Raw genomic sequence first — 13,294 nt, forward strand, 5'->3', positions numbered from 1 at the left:
ATTAAATTAACCAAAAGTATTTATTTTATTGTTTTTAATAACAAAACTAGCTCCAGATTTCATTTATTAGTCAATAGTTTTCTTACTTTCAATTTTATTAATAACTCCTTTGATTTTTAGGATTTTCAATTTGGCATTTAGTTGGGGATTTAAAATTTATTCTTTTTCTAGTTTTTTTCTAGTTGCATGCCAAATTCCTTGGTTTTCTCTTTCTCTATTTTATTAGTGCAAGCATTTAAAAATACAAATTGGCTGCTGGGTATGTTATCTCATCATTATTATTCTCTTTAATTAAATTATCAATTGTTTCTATGATTTGTTCTTTGACCCATTCCATCTTAAGACTTAGATTATTTGATTTCCAATTAATTTTAATCTATGTTTCCATGACTCCTTATTGGGTATAATTTGTATTGCATTATTATCTGAAAAGGATACATTTTATGTTTCTGTTTTTCTGCATTTGGTTGTGAAGTGTTTATGCCCTAATATTTGGTCAATTTTGGTGATGTTGTCTTGTTTAGCTGAGAAAAAGATATACTCCTTTCTATTCCTATGCTGAGATGTGATGCAGTGGATAGAATATTGGGACAATTCTTTGTGAATGCAAATCCATCCTCAGACACTTACCAATTGTGTGAGTCTGGGCAAGTCACATAACCCTGTTTGCCTCAGTTCCTGATATGTAAAAATGACATGGAAAAGGAAATGACAAACTACTCCAATATCTTTGCCAAGAAAATCCTAAATAGGGGCAAAAAAAGACAGGACTGAAAAAGAACTCAACAACTACCATAATTCTAACTTTTTTTGAAATTCTATTCATCTCTTTAACTTCTTTCTTGTTTATTTTATGATTAGATCTATCTGGTTCTAAGAGGGGAAAATCGAAGTCCACCACTAGTATAATAGTACTGTCTATTTTTCCTATAACTCATTTAATTTTTTCTTTAAAAATTTGGATAACTTCAAGCATTTTTACTGGTTGATCTCAATGCTCTTCTTCCTCGACTCCCTGATTTCATTAAAATCTCAGCTGTAAAATGGGAATAAACTACCCACTCTAGCTCACAGGTCTATTCCAAGGAAAGTGCTCTGTAACCCTAAAGTTCTAAATTATATCTTTGATCACTAAAATCTTATGACTGAATAGGAGTGTGGTTGAAATGGATAAAAATGTAAAGAACTTAGAGATTTAGAAAGAAAAATGTTTATTTACTTATTTCTTTGAATTAAGGTGAAATGTGAGTTTCTGACTTTCCCTTACTTTTAGTCTAAGCCTTGGTAATAACTGGAGTGATCAGCTCAGGACTTGGAAACTGCCCCATCTCCCCTTCCTTTCCCCTGCAGCTGTACTGATAGCTGAGCTGAGCTGTAATGCTAGGTGATGTCCTGAGTGACTTTCTGAAAAATTTAATTCCTGAATTATATACCAAAGTATTTTGATTTTTTTTACCTTCATTTAAGTCATCAAATTTTAGCAGTGTCTTTTGACTTTTCTGGTAGCATTCCCAAAGATATCTATTTCATTTCAACAAACATTTGGTATTAGCAACCAACTTTCTACCTGCTCTAATGAACTTTTATATTCTTGAATGGAAGATTGGGTCTCATTTAGAATGCTTACATTCTGTTGTCCCTTTTTATTGGCAAATATCACATTCTTGTAGATGACAAGGATTTTGATAATAAAGATTTAGAACCATATTTAATTTTACAACTGTAAATATAAATGTGAATTCTAACTTTTTTTAAGTTTCTCTCTTTGGCATCAAATTTTTAACTTTTGTTAATTGGATCTTTCCAGGTTCATTAATGCAAAAAAGATGGTAGCTTCTTGTGTGCCATATCAATGAGATTAATGCCGCAAAAACTTAGCTTTATTCTTTTCATATATGTAACTAACCCAAAATGATGTGCATATTGATAAATATAATATTGAGAAATGACTCAGTAATGGTAATTATTTTGATGTTGCTTATAGTTTATAGGGTTACAAAATAACTATAAAAACTGATAAGTAACAATGGGTTATATTATCAAATTTTATTCTTGAATTGGTTGTTTGAAACTAGAAATGTGAAAACTGTTTAATCACTGGTGGTCCCATTCCCAGACTACCCCACAGAATCTTGTTCACATCATAACATAGCTGAAACACTCTACATTTATGATAAAAGAGCAGACAATATTATTGCAATATCAATATTGAAAGTAAAAACTTATAAAATCAGAAAAGGAGGATATGAGGAATTAGAATTATTTCTACAGGGAAGGAGAAGGGGAAAATGAATGGGGTGATTTATATATAGATCCAGTCTGTTTTTTCTTTCCCAAGAGCTGGAGTCTGTTGATGGGGTGATCAATGAGATCCTTTCAGGCAGAAATGATATCTTTTATCCCTTTTAAACTTCAATTATCTTTCCAGCTGTGTTGATGAAGGAAGACACACATGAAGAGTGGCAATAAAGTGAAAGAAACAAAGTAGGTAACATAAAAAAGACAAAAAATTATTGAAATTGAATAAGAAGATAAACATTTTTTGTCCATTGGATGAAAAAATAAGTCTTATATAACAATTCAAAACTTGTATGAACTAGTTTTTATATTTGAATCAGACGTGATAAATCTGAGCTTCACTTTTAGATATTTGAGATTGTAATTGGATTTATTTGATAAAGAGCTACATGTGACTAGTATTTTAATAAACAACCAAGCCCTTAGTTTTATATTTGCAACTTTTGGCTATTCTTTAATTCATATCAACCTCAAGTGCATCCCAGATCATTTTTGTTTCACTTGTAAAATTCTCACAAGAATATGCTAAAATGTATACATGGGCCTGGGGCAAGACATGCATAAGTATATTTCATGCTTGTTTAGTGCTCTCTGATAGATTCTCCAACCTACCTCAGCTCTTGTGAAGTGATACTGTCCAAAATAGGTATGGGATGAGGCCCTTGAAATTTTATACAATTTCTTACTTATGAGAATGACAAATCTTTCTGGCATGGTATGTAGAGCCAAGGTCAAATAGACCTGTTATAATTCCTTTCTCTCACAAGCAGATCTTCCTCTGCATAGTATTTCATTTTCTATGATTGAACTAAACTTACCTCAAGGTAAAATTTAAAATTAATTCAGTTTGCTATCAGCTTCTACAACTCTTTGAACTCTGGATAGTTCCATTATGTAATTCAAAAACTACTTTCAATATTTCTAGCAATTTTACTTTATTCAGAAAGGTATCAGGAGAAATAGCCATTTTTAGCCAATGATGGGCTACGCTATTATTGGCAAATCAAGGAGCAAGGAACTCCAACAAATTTGAGGTGTTTGATTTGGACAATGATAATAAGTCTTACTGTTCTGGTGTGACTGGTTGAAGAAGACAGCACATAGGTATCTGTTTCAGTCCTTTTCTTACTTCTCTTAAAGCATTTCTTATATTCTTCTTGAACCTGAAGATTCAGAAGGTCAGAGAATTTAGTTTTGTCTGGGGGGATCATTTTAGCAACTACATAACCAAAATGGCAGTGTGTGTGTGTGTGTGTGTGTGTGTGTATGTCTATGTGTGGCATGTGCATGCATACATACGTGTGTGTGCCATTAGCTCCTTTTTACTAATATTCTGTATGACTTAGATAAGGTGGGTTAAGTTTTAGAGCTTGAAGGTGCATTCAAAATCATTTAGTCTGGTGAACTCATTTTATATATGAAGAAATTAAAATGATTTGCCCAGAGTCACACAGATAGTAAGAATCAGACCTGGGATTCAATGTTGGGTCCTTCACTCCAAATCTAATTCTTCCTACTTTTCTCATTTGTAAAACTAAATTAAAGTCACCATGGCACTGGCTCTTCAAGCACTTCCATCATGATTCTGATAGCATCATGGAATATTTCTCATCCTTCAATTGTGTAACACTATTGCTTCATGACCAGAGGGTTTTTGTTAATGTCACTTGTCCTACACATCTCACAGGGGCTTATAAGAAAAAATGAAATTATATTAGCAAAGATCCTTTGAAAAATAAACCCAGGAGCTGAGAGCAAAGGAGTTGTAAGTGTTTAATGCTATTACTCTGCTGATGGATATGATGAGAGTTAGCATGGATTAATGGGAAGATGGGTGGTATAGTGGACAGAATGCTGGACCTGGTAGAATTCAAATCTGGACTTAAAACATGTACTTCCTGTGTATCCTGGGCAATTCACTTAACTTTGCTTGCCTCAGTTTCCTTATCTGTAAAATGAACTGGATAAAGAAATGGCAAATCACTCCAATATCTTTGGTGAGAAAACCTCAAAGAATGGTCATGAAAAGTCAGACATGACAGAAAAAAAATGAGTAAATGAAAACAAAACTTGTGATTTAGTGGATAAAGAGCCAATTTTGGAGTGAAGAAGATCCAGATTCAAGTCATTCCTCTGACAAAATCTATTTATATGATTGAGGAACAGCCAGTCACTTAGGCACTCAGTATCCTAATCTGTGATGACTCTAAATCATAAGGAAATTGCTGATCTACATTGATGAAAGGAATTTCCATTCTAAGGAATTCTCCATACATATGAAATCACTGAAGAGGACTTTCTCTTAAAAATGCTATAGAATGTTAATCTTATTTGTTGCTACTCTAAATGTGAGATCTGGGCTCAGGGTTCATTTATTTAACTTTTCCATCATAAAGTCTCTATAAGAGGAGTTTTATGAGGACAAGAGTTTTTATTATATAGACTGGACAACAAATGAAACACTTCCAGACATTTTGTTAGTGTGAACTTAGTGAGAGAATTAGGAATTAGCCTATTGGGCATTTGGGAGGATTAGGCAACTGGGCATCTGAACCTCAAGAAGAGTCAAAACTCTACAGGCAATCTCTTACTGGATCTCTACAGGTAGATGGAAAGAAATGGCCCCTTCCTAGATAAACTGGAAGGGTTAAAGCCCACAAGATCTTGGCAGTGACTTTTTCTATAAATTCATCATTATCCCAGGTGACCTCTTTCTTTCTTTCTTTCTTTCTTTCTTTCTTTCTTTCTTTCTTTCTTTCTTTCTTTCTTTCTTTCTTTCTTTCTTTCTTTCTTTCTTTCTTTCTTTTTCTTTCTTTCCTTCCTTCCTTCCTTCCTTCCTTCCTTCCTTCCTTCCTTCTTCCTTCCTTCCTTCCTTCTTTCCTTCTTTCTTTCTTTCTTTCTTTCTTTCTTTCTTTCTTTCTTTCTTTCTTTCTTTCTTTCTTTCTTTCTTTCTTTCTTTCTTTCTTTCCTTCTTTCTTTCCCACTGATAGTTTGACAGAAGGTTAGATGAATATATCTTATCTTAAATTCTTCTTGTGTTTTTATTAATCCTTCAGAGGGGGTAGAGACTAATATTGTAATCAGGAAAATAGAGAAAGCTTCATGAAAAATTGAGAAGGATTGCCAAACAGGTTATTGTCTGCTCTGCCAAAAACTATTTTCCATCAAGAAAATGGAGTAAGGGAATCATAACAAAACTTTTATTCAAGTGATAGGAAACTGGAAGATTGAAAATGAGGGAAGTTCTTGTCAAAAGGAGTTTCTCCTCCAAAGAAAATGTTTGAAAGAATACAATGTATCAGAAAAAAGATAATATGTACCCATCAAATGGGAGCAAAGGATGTAGGTTACAAAGAGTCAAATTTAGCCTTGAAATAAGGAAACACTTCCTAGGAACTAGAGCATTTCAAGTATGAAATGGACTGTCTCAGTGAGTGACAGGTTATCTTCACCAAAGGCAAAATGGGGACAAAACAAAGGGGACATTTGTTCCAGTGTGGATTAGACTAAATGGCCCCTGAGGTTCTTTCCACACTGAGATTCTATGAATTTGTAATTATTGGAAATGGGATTCTTCATGTAAGCTGATAAGAGGATGAAAGCCCCTTCTTACCTGGCGATTGAGGACACAGTGTACCAGGAAGATGTAGACTCCTTGCAAAGAATTGATGATGGTGAAGGCATAGGCAATGATTAATTGGATTGGTTCAGCTATAGAGTCAATCAGAAAGAAGCCAAGACTCCAAGAGCAGCCCAGGATGAAGAGCTGAGCTAGGGCTTTAAATGTCAGGGTCCTGTAAAATCCAAGAGGCAAAGATGAGATTCATGTTTCATGTTTTATCTTAGACTCAACTCAACTCATCTTATTCCTATTTGGTTCTTGTCCTTTGTTCTCAAAGAGGACCAAAATGACATTACTATATTAGAATCAAAGTACAGGGTATCCAACTATGGATGATCAGATCTAATTGAGTTTAGAAAGCTTTACCACAGATTGAGCACAAATTGTCTATAACCTCTTATCAAATGAGATGATTTTTTATAAAAAGCACTTAGTACAATACCTGGCATATAATAGGTTCTGTACAAATTTTTTTCCTTTTTTCCTTTCTTCCCTATTCCTAAGAACTCTTTTTGAACACTTTTATTTAAGGCTGCTTTTGCTGGTATAAAAAGCCCAAACTTTACTACTATTAAAGGGCCATTTGGGGAAATGAATTAATGGTTAAAACAGAGTTGAATGTTCTGGCACTTAACTTTATGAAGAGCATATTAAATGTGAATTTTAAATTGTTATTATAGTATAGCTAAAGCTACCTATTCTTGTACAATAGATAGTTTCTTAAAAAGTAGTATATAAAACTATGGACTTCTGTTATGTATAGCTATTTACAAAAGAACTTTATCTTATTCTCTGTATATTGAAATGTTCATTTTTTTAGTTATTGCAAAGTTCATGATAAAAAAGAAAATTTAATTTTAAAAATATTTTTCAAAACAAAGTCATATGAGACAAATATTTATAAGTGAATCATATTTTCCTATAAAATTTTCAACGAGGAAGTGAACATAGTGGTTACCTAGTACTACTTATATTGGAGCAAACGTTCCCTCTCTACAGTGTTAAAACAAATTTCCTGTGATGGGAAACTCATTACCTTCCAAGATAGCCCATTACACTATTCCCATTATCTCCTATATAATGTTGATTGATTTCCACCTGACATTATCAGCTTTCCTTTGAGGACTTAATATTAATTCTAGATCAGAATGCAAAAAGGGAGTTGTTGAGAAATGCCACTTGGTTTAGTGGACAGACAACTGGATTTGAAGTCAAGAAACCTGTGTACAAATCCTATCCCTGCCACTTATATGGCTAGGGAACCATGGACAAGTCATTTATTCTTCTTAAAATGGGATGATAATATCTATTGAGGTATACCTTGAAGAATAGTAGTTAGAAAAATGCTTTATTAACTTTAAAATATCTATAAATGGGAACCATCTTTCTCCTTCTTTACTTCTTTCTTCTCCTTCTCTTCCTTTTCATTACTATTATTTTATTATCCAATAGAAATATTCTGTAGAAATGTCAAATCAGCTCAGCACACAGAGTTCACAGAGTATCAGTATTGGAAGGGATCTCAGAAGGAAGGCTAGAGCAATAGCCTTCTACAAGTTATCCAGAGTTCCCTGGACTTTTAAGGCAAGGAAGGGGCTGAGCAGCTTACCTGGTGCTTTGGATGGTGGACACTTCTTTGTTGAGTGATGAAAGTCTGTCTCTCAAAATCCATAAGGTTATAAAATAAAAAGATAAATTGATCTGTAGGAATAGTAAAAAATGCTTGAACCAAACTCTGGGATCAATATTTATAATCAACATGGTTATAACTATCTAACCAATAGACCTAGGAGCTCATTTCCTAACATTATTTTTGTTGTTTAATGATTTCAGTTGTGTCTCACTCTTCATTACTCCATTTGGGATTTTTTTGAGAAAGATATTGGAGTGATTGGCCATTTCCTTTCACAGATGAAGAAACAGAGGCAAACAGGGTGAAGTGATTTGCCCAGGGTTACACAATTAATGTCTAAGGCCACTCCATTATCTTTGCCAAGAAAACCTCATCCTTTTTCAAAAGATATCTCACAGAGAATTAGAGATAATTGAATAATGGAAAGTTATTTTGAAAGTAGTTTTCACCTTAAGGACAAAAGTATTGTCCCTGCAGCATTATATAGACTATTTTTTGATAACCAGTGGACTCAGCTCAAATGTCATTTTCTGTAAGAGGTCTTTTGCTTTTCCCTCTGCCTCCTCCATACATACCAAAGGCCTACTGGCTTTTCCTTAAGATTATTCCCATTTAGAAAGGATGTCCATAAATTGGTGAATGGTTGAGTAAATTGTGGTATATGAACATTATGGAATATTATTGTTCTGTAAGGAACGACCAGCAGGATGAATACAGAGAGGACTGGCGAGACTTACATGAACTGATGCTGAGTGAAATGAGCAGAACCAGGAGATCATTATATACCTCAACAATGATACTGTTTGAGGATGTATTCTGATGGAAGTGGACCTCTTCGATAAAGAGAGCCTTAATTGATCAAAGATGGACAGAAGCAGCTACACCCAGAGAAAGAACACTGGAAATGAATATAAACTGCTTGCATTTATGTTTTTCCTCCCGGGTTATTTATACCTTCTGAATCCAATTCTCCCTGTGCAACAAGAAAATTGTTTGGTTCTGCACACATATATTGTATCTAGGATATACTGCAACCCATTCAACATGTAAAGGACTCTTGCCATCTCGGGGAAGGGGTGGAGGGAGGGAGGGGTAAAATTGGAACAGAAATGAATGCAAGGGATAATGCTGTAAAAATTACCCTGGCATGCGTTCTATCAATAAAAAATTATTAAAAAAAAAGATTATTCCCATTTATCCTGTATATTTCTTTATATGTACAGAGTTGATTGCTTGTTATCACCCCTATTAAAATATGAACTTCTTGAGTTCTTGAGGACAGGGGCTGTGTTTTTGTATTTCTGTCCTTAGTACCCAGCTTATCATATATTAATATGTATTGACTAAGTAACTTATCGAATGTCACCTAGGGATTAAGCAGTAGAGTATGAATTTGAATCCTGGTTGTGTGATATTAAATCCAGTGCTATTTCCACCACCCACTAACCTGTTTTGATTTTTAGCTCAATTTGACAGAAGCAAAAAACAAAAAGTTGTTTTTTGACTCACCAAGATGATGATAAACACTGGTCCCATAAAACTCCAGCCAAATCCCCTGTGTAGGTTCAGCCAGCAACTGGACAAAAGGAAATAACAGCACAATAAATGAACATTTTTGCATTGGAATATCCATTCTTGCTTTGGAGATTTGGGTATCCAAATCAGGATTAGGGAGAGTATCTGCTTCCCAATTGAATCTTTGTATCTCCAGAGATCCACTGAGAGTCTGATAAATAAGAGCAGCTTTATACAGACATGTTGGATTGAATTGAATTAGTTTCTATGATCTTTTAAGATTTTCCAAGCCCTTCTGATGACCCTGTGAGTTAGGCAGTTGATTACTATTCTTGTTATTTTATAGATGAAGAAACTGAGACCCAGAATGGTGAATCACCTTGCCCCATATCACCCAAGTAGTATGTCACAAACTGGGTCTTCAGTTTGGATCATGAGATTCCAAGCCCATTTCTCCAACGATTATACAGGTTTCTCAGAAATTTAAAATCTGATTAGGGAAACAGCACTAAAACATATCAAGAATTGGAGAACAAGTAAAGATTCTAGTATGAAATTGTAGGTTATAATGAAAAGAAGAAACTGGCTGTAGCTCCAGGTATCAGTCTGACCCCAGGGCACTGATAGCCCTTGACTTCTTTCAACAAAGTGGGAATAACTGTACTATCAACAAAGTGGGAACAACTGCATCTTGTAGGTCAATTAGAATTTATTAATCTCCTACTACATGATAAGCACTGTGCTGAATGCTAGAGATGGCCAATAGACAATCAGAACTTCATGAAACATACTTGAAAAACTAGGTTTATTACAAGAGAAATGAACATGCAGGTGAAACTGTAAGCAAGTGCAAAGAGTCCATGTTCCAAACAGAAATTTTCGTATTTATGAAAATGCAACGAAGGAAGGAGGAGGAAACAGAAATCTCCTCCTAAATGGGAGTAGTATTAGAGGAAAAAAGGTGCAGTAAAGGCGAGTAAAGGATAAAACCTCTGCTGAAGGAGAAGAGCAAGGTGATAGCAAAAATTGCATTCTTTACTCTTGGGAGCTGCTAGACCAAAAGATATGTTTATTTTAAAAGGTCTCAGTTGCATAAGCAGTTTTTTTTTTTATCCCAGTAAAGACAGACTAATCCTTGACCCCCAAGAGCACATATGGAGGCCAGTTTGAGGTACAAACAACAAATTATATCAGCTGGTAGAGGGAAGGATTTATCCTTGATATATATAGGGTCTCCTGTGCCCTCTGGATCCAAAGTTTCTAGAAAATATGACACTGAAGAAAACAGATGAAGTTGAATTCAGAGCAGTATTTCTCCATTGAGGTTAAGGTAGCAAGGAGTCCTTGGAGCATTTTATATCTGCCAAGCATGATGGCCAATGCTTGATGCATGATGGCAATCCAATTTTCAATATAATTTATTTCTAAATATTCCATAATAAATAAATGATATTTTACCTAAGTACTGCTATTATAATAGTCTCTGTTCACCTGTGTATCAATGGCTCTGCTTTTCCCCTGTCTTCCAAGTGTAATTAAAATTACTTCTACGATCTTTTTCGTCATCCATCTTTACTCAAAAATATTGTGACCTTTTTTGCTCAATGAATCGGATTCAGATTCCTCTGCTTGGAGTTCAAGAACTTTCATATTCTAATGTCACCTCACTCTTATAATCTTAGCTTTTCCCTCTTCATGTGACAAAACTCTTGTCCCCCAATGTGTCCTTCATATTATTGCTTCAAAACCTTTTCTCAGACTTTTCCTATATCCAGAGTACTGTCCTTTTCTATTTTGCTATTGAATACCAAGGATTTCTGCTCCATTCCTGAATCCTCTTCCTGGTCTTTATTTACTACCTTATAAAGTACTGTTTTTGCTTCTCCCTGACATATTTATCATTCCGCATTATATTTTATTAGCTTTCTCTTCCTGTACCTTATTCCTACCCTTAATGAAAGATGAGCTCCAGGAAGTTTGGGGGCTGTATCTTAGCTAAGCATCCTGTCTGCCCTGACATTGAGTACATTCTTTAATGAGCACATTAAGCACAGTGCTTCACCATGCTGAATAAATGTGTGTTGGCTAAAGTGTTTGTTGAATGACTGTCTTAGTTTCAATTGTTTCAACAGGGAATCATCAGGTTTATGCATTATGTCTATTCATGCCATTATCATGTCCATAGTTAATCATTATGATTTTGTCTGGACCAATGGTATTGAGTGAAGATGGGAAAACCTGGGGATGATATCCCAAATGAGTATAAAGGGCACACAAACATTCTTTTGGCTTTATATATAATCTGCTTCAGAATGGGCAAGAGAGGAAATATGGCATAGTAGATGTATAATAGAATATAAGCTCCTTGAGGGCAGGGGCTGTTTTATTTGTCATTGGATGCCTAAGCACAGTGGACACAGGAACAAAGAAAAAATGAAACAGTCCCTGCTTTCAAAGAGCTTAGTCTTCTGGGGGCAAAAATATATACACAACAAGTAAATACAAATTATACACAAGAGAAATACAAATCATTGGAGGAGGCCATTAATGTATGGAGTATTCTATAGAAGGGGATCCTTGAACTGAGCGGAAGAGGCTGGAGATTCTAAAAGCTCAGGGGAAGGAAAGAGAAACACTTCAGACATGGATTATTGGGGAACATATTTTATAGACTGTAAGCTACCCAACAATAAGGACTTTATGTTGCATCTTTGTTTAGTCTCAGGGGGCAATGCTATGCAAATTATAGGTTGTAGGAAATGCTTAGGAAATGATTTGAATTGGAACCTGCTTGCTCTTCACTTTCTGAATCTCACTTCTCTGATTTAAAGATATTTATAAATATAGGCAAAACTTAACATGAACTTAGATAGGAGTAGGCATTGGATTGGACACTGAATCTTAGGTTATTAGAATCTATCCTTATGGGAAAGGTAACTTGAATTTTGAATAAATTAGGAAACAAATAAAAAAGTTTTAACTCCAGAATACCAGTTGAATATGTAGATTAATGCACAATAACAAAAATGCTGTGCTCCACTCACGAGTGTTTTGTCCCATATCCCTGGGGGACAATTCCTGCTGACACAGCCACGATCACAGCTGGAATTCCATAGCCAAAAGGGTACATGAATCTCTTTTTGAACAGGCGGGCACTGGTATAATTGGCAACCCTGAGGTTCCTGACAGTGAGGAAAAGGTGCAGCCCTTCCAGGAACATCCAAGTGAAGGCAGCCAGGTATAGGTAGTGCAAGCCCCCAGCAATGATGGAACACACGATCTGAAAGGAGCAGGTAAGACCGAGATGAGTGATGTATACATGGAAGAGAATGTCCAAAACTTACCAGGGTGGATGGAGAAAAGAAAATGCTGTTCTATTTCCTTCTTCTTTTGATAGAAAACCTTAGAATCTAAATGACCCTGAGGTCTCAATTCCTGAGAATTACCTTTTCTGAGACTGTAGGATAGACTTAATTTTTGACCTGTGTCAGAAAAAGCTTATTTTGAATTCTACCTCTGCTATTTATTCTTCTTGCTATTTATTTTACTCTCAACAAGTTATTTAAACTTAATGGGTCTCAGTTTTCCCATTTGTAAAATGAAATCATTGGACTTTGGTCTCTGAGAGCTTTCCTATGAGGTCATCTGTGTAATGAGGATGATTTGTCATCTCTATTACATGATTATTTCAGGGCTCAAATGATAATCTATATAAAGTACTTTGCAAACCTTTGTGGAGAGAGCACAGGGATCACAAAATTTTCATTGACTAATAATGTAGGGACTCTTTCCATCCCAATTATCTGATGACATAATTATATAAAGTCTCCATTTGTTATCAAAGAAGAAACAATGTAATAATGATACAAGTATTCAGTAAAAGAGGATAGTTTGTTTCCCTGAAGTAGCAAATACTTGTCCTTGAATAAGGGGCATGTGGTCTGGTCTAAATGGTTACTTCAACCCTGCAGTTTTGTCTAGAGGGATGACTTTCACATTTGCAAAAGTATCACTCACTTCCTTCTGTCTCCTGACCCTGAACAGGAAATGCCATCCTTCTGATAACAAACCCTGATGGCTTCAGGGTAAATATTCCTCCAGGAGCCTCTCCTCCATCCTTTTTTTTTTTTTTTTTTTTTAATTATTATAGCTTTTTATTTACAAGATATATGCATGTGAGGGCCAGGAGATCATTATGTACTTCAACAACAATACTATATGATGAC

General features: G+C 34.9%; 1 protein-coding gene across 5 annotated transcripts in view; it reads right to left on the reverse strand.

Annotated features, from left to right (window-relative positions):
* Positions 1-2,031: 2,031 nt before the first annotated feature.
* Positions 2,032-13,294, reverse strand: part of LOC127544845 (adhesion G protein-coupled receptor E3-like) — a 214,069-nt gene continuing 202,806 nt past the window's right edge. For 3 of the 5 annotated variants that reach the window (XM_051971708.1, XM_051971711.1, XM_051971709.1), the window contains exons 11-16: positions 12,113-12,348; positions 9,063-9,129; positions 7,530-7,621; positions 5,912-6,092; positions 3,366-3,461; positions 2,032-2,428 (exon numbers count right to left, since the gene is read on the reverse strand). In XM_051971708.1, coding sequence (XP_051827668.1) covers positions 2,417-2,428; positions 3,366-3,461; positions 5,912-6,092; positions 7,530-7,621; positions 9,063-9,129; positions 12,113-12,348 — 684 coding nt within the window. In that variant the 3' untranslated portion in view covers positions 2,032-2,416. The remainder of the gene's footprint in view (positions 2,429-3,365; positions 3,462-5,911; positions 6,093-7,529; positions 7,622-9,062; positions 9,130-12,112; positions 12,349-13,294) is intronic. The other 2 variants (XM_051971707.1, XM_051971706.1) reach the window with 2 other exon arrangements.

This window comes from Antechinus flavipes, chromosome 1 (assembly GCF_016432865.1).
Source record: "Antechinus flavipes isolate AdamAnt ecotype Samford, QLD, Australia chromosome 1, AdamAnt_v2, whole genome shotgun sequence".
Taxonomy (NCBI): Eukaryota; Metazoa; Chordata; class Mammalia; order Dasyuromorphia; family Dasyuridae; genus Antechinus; species Antechinus flavipes.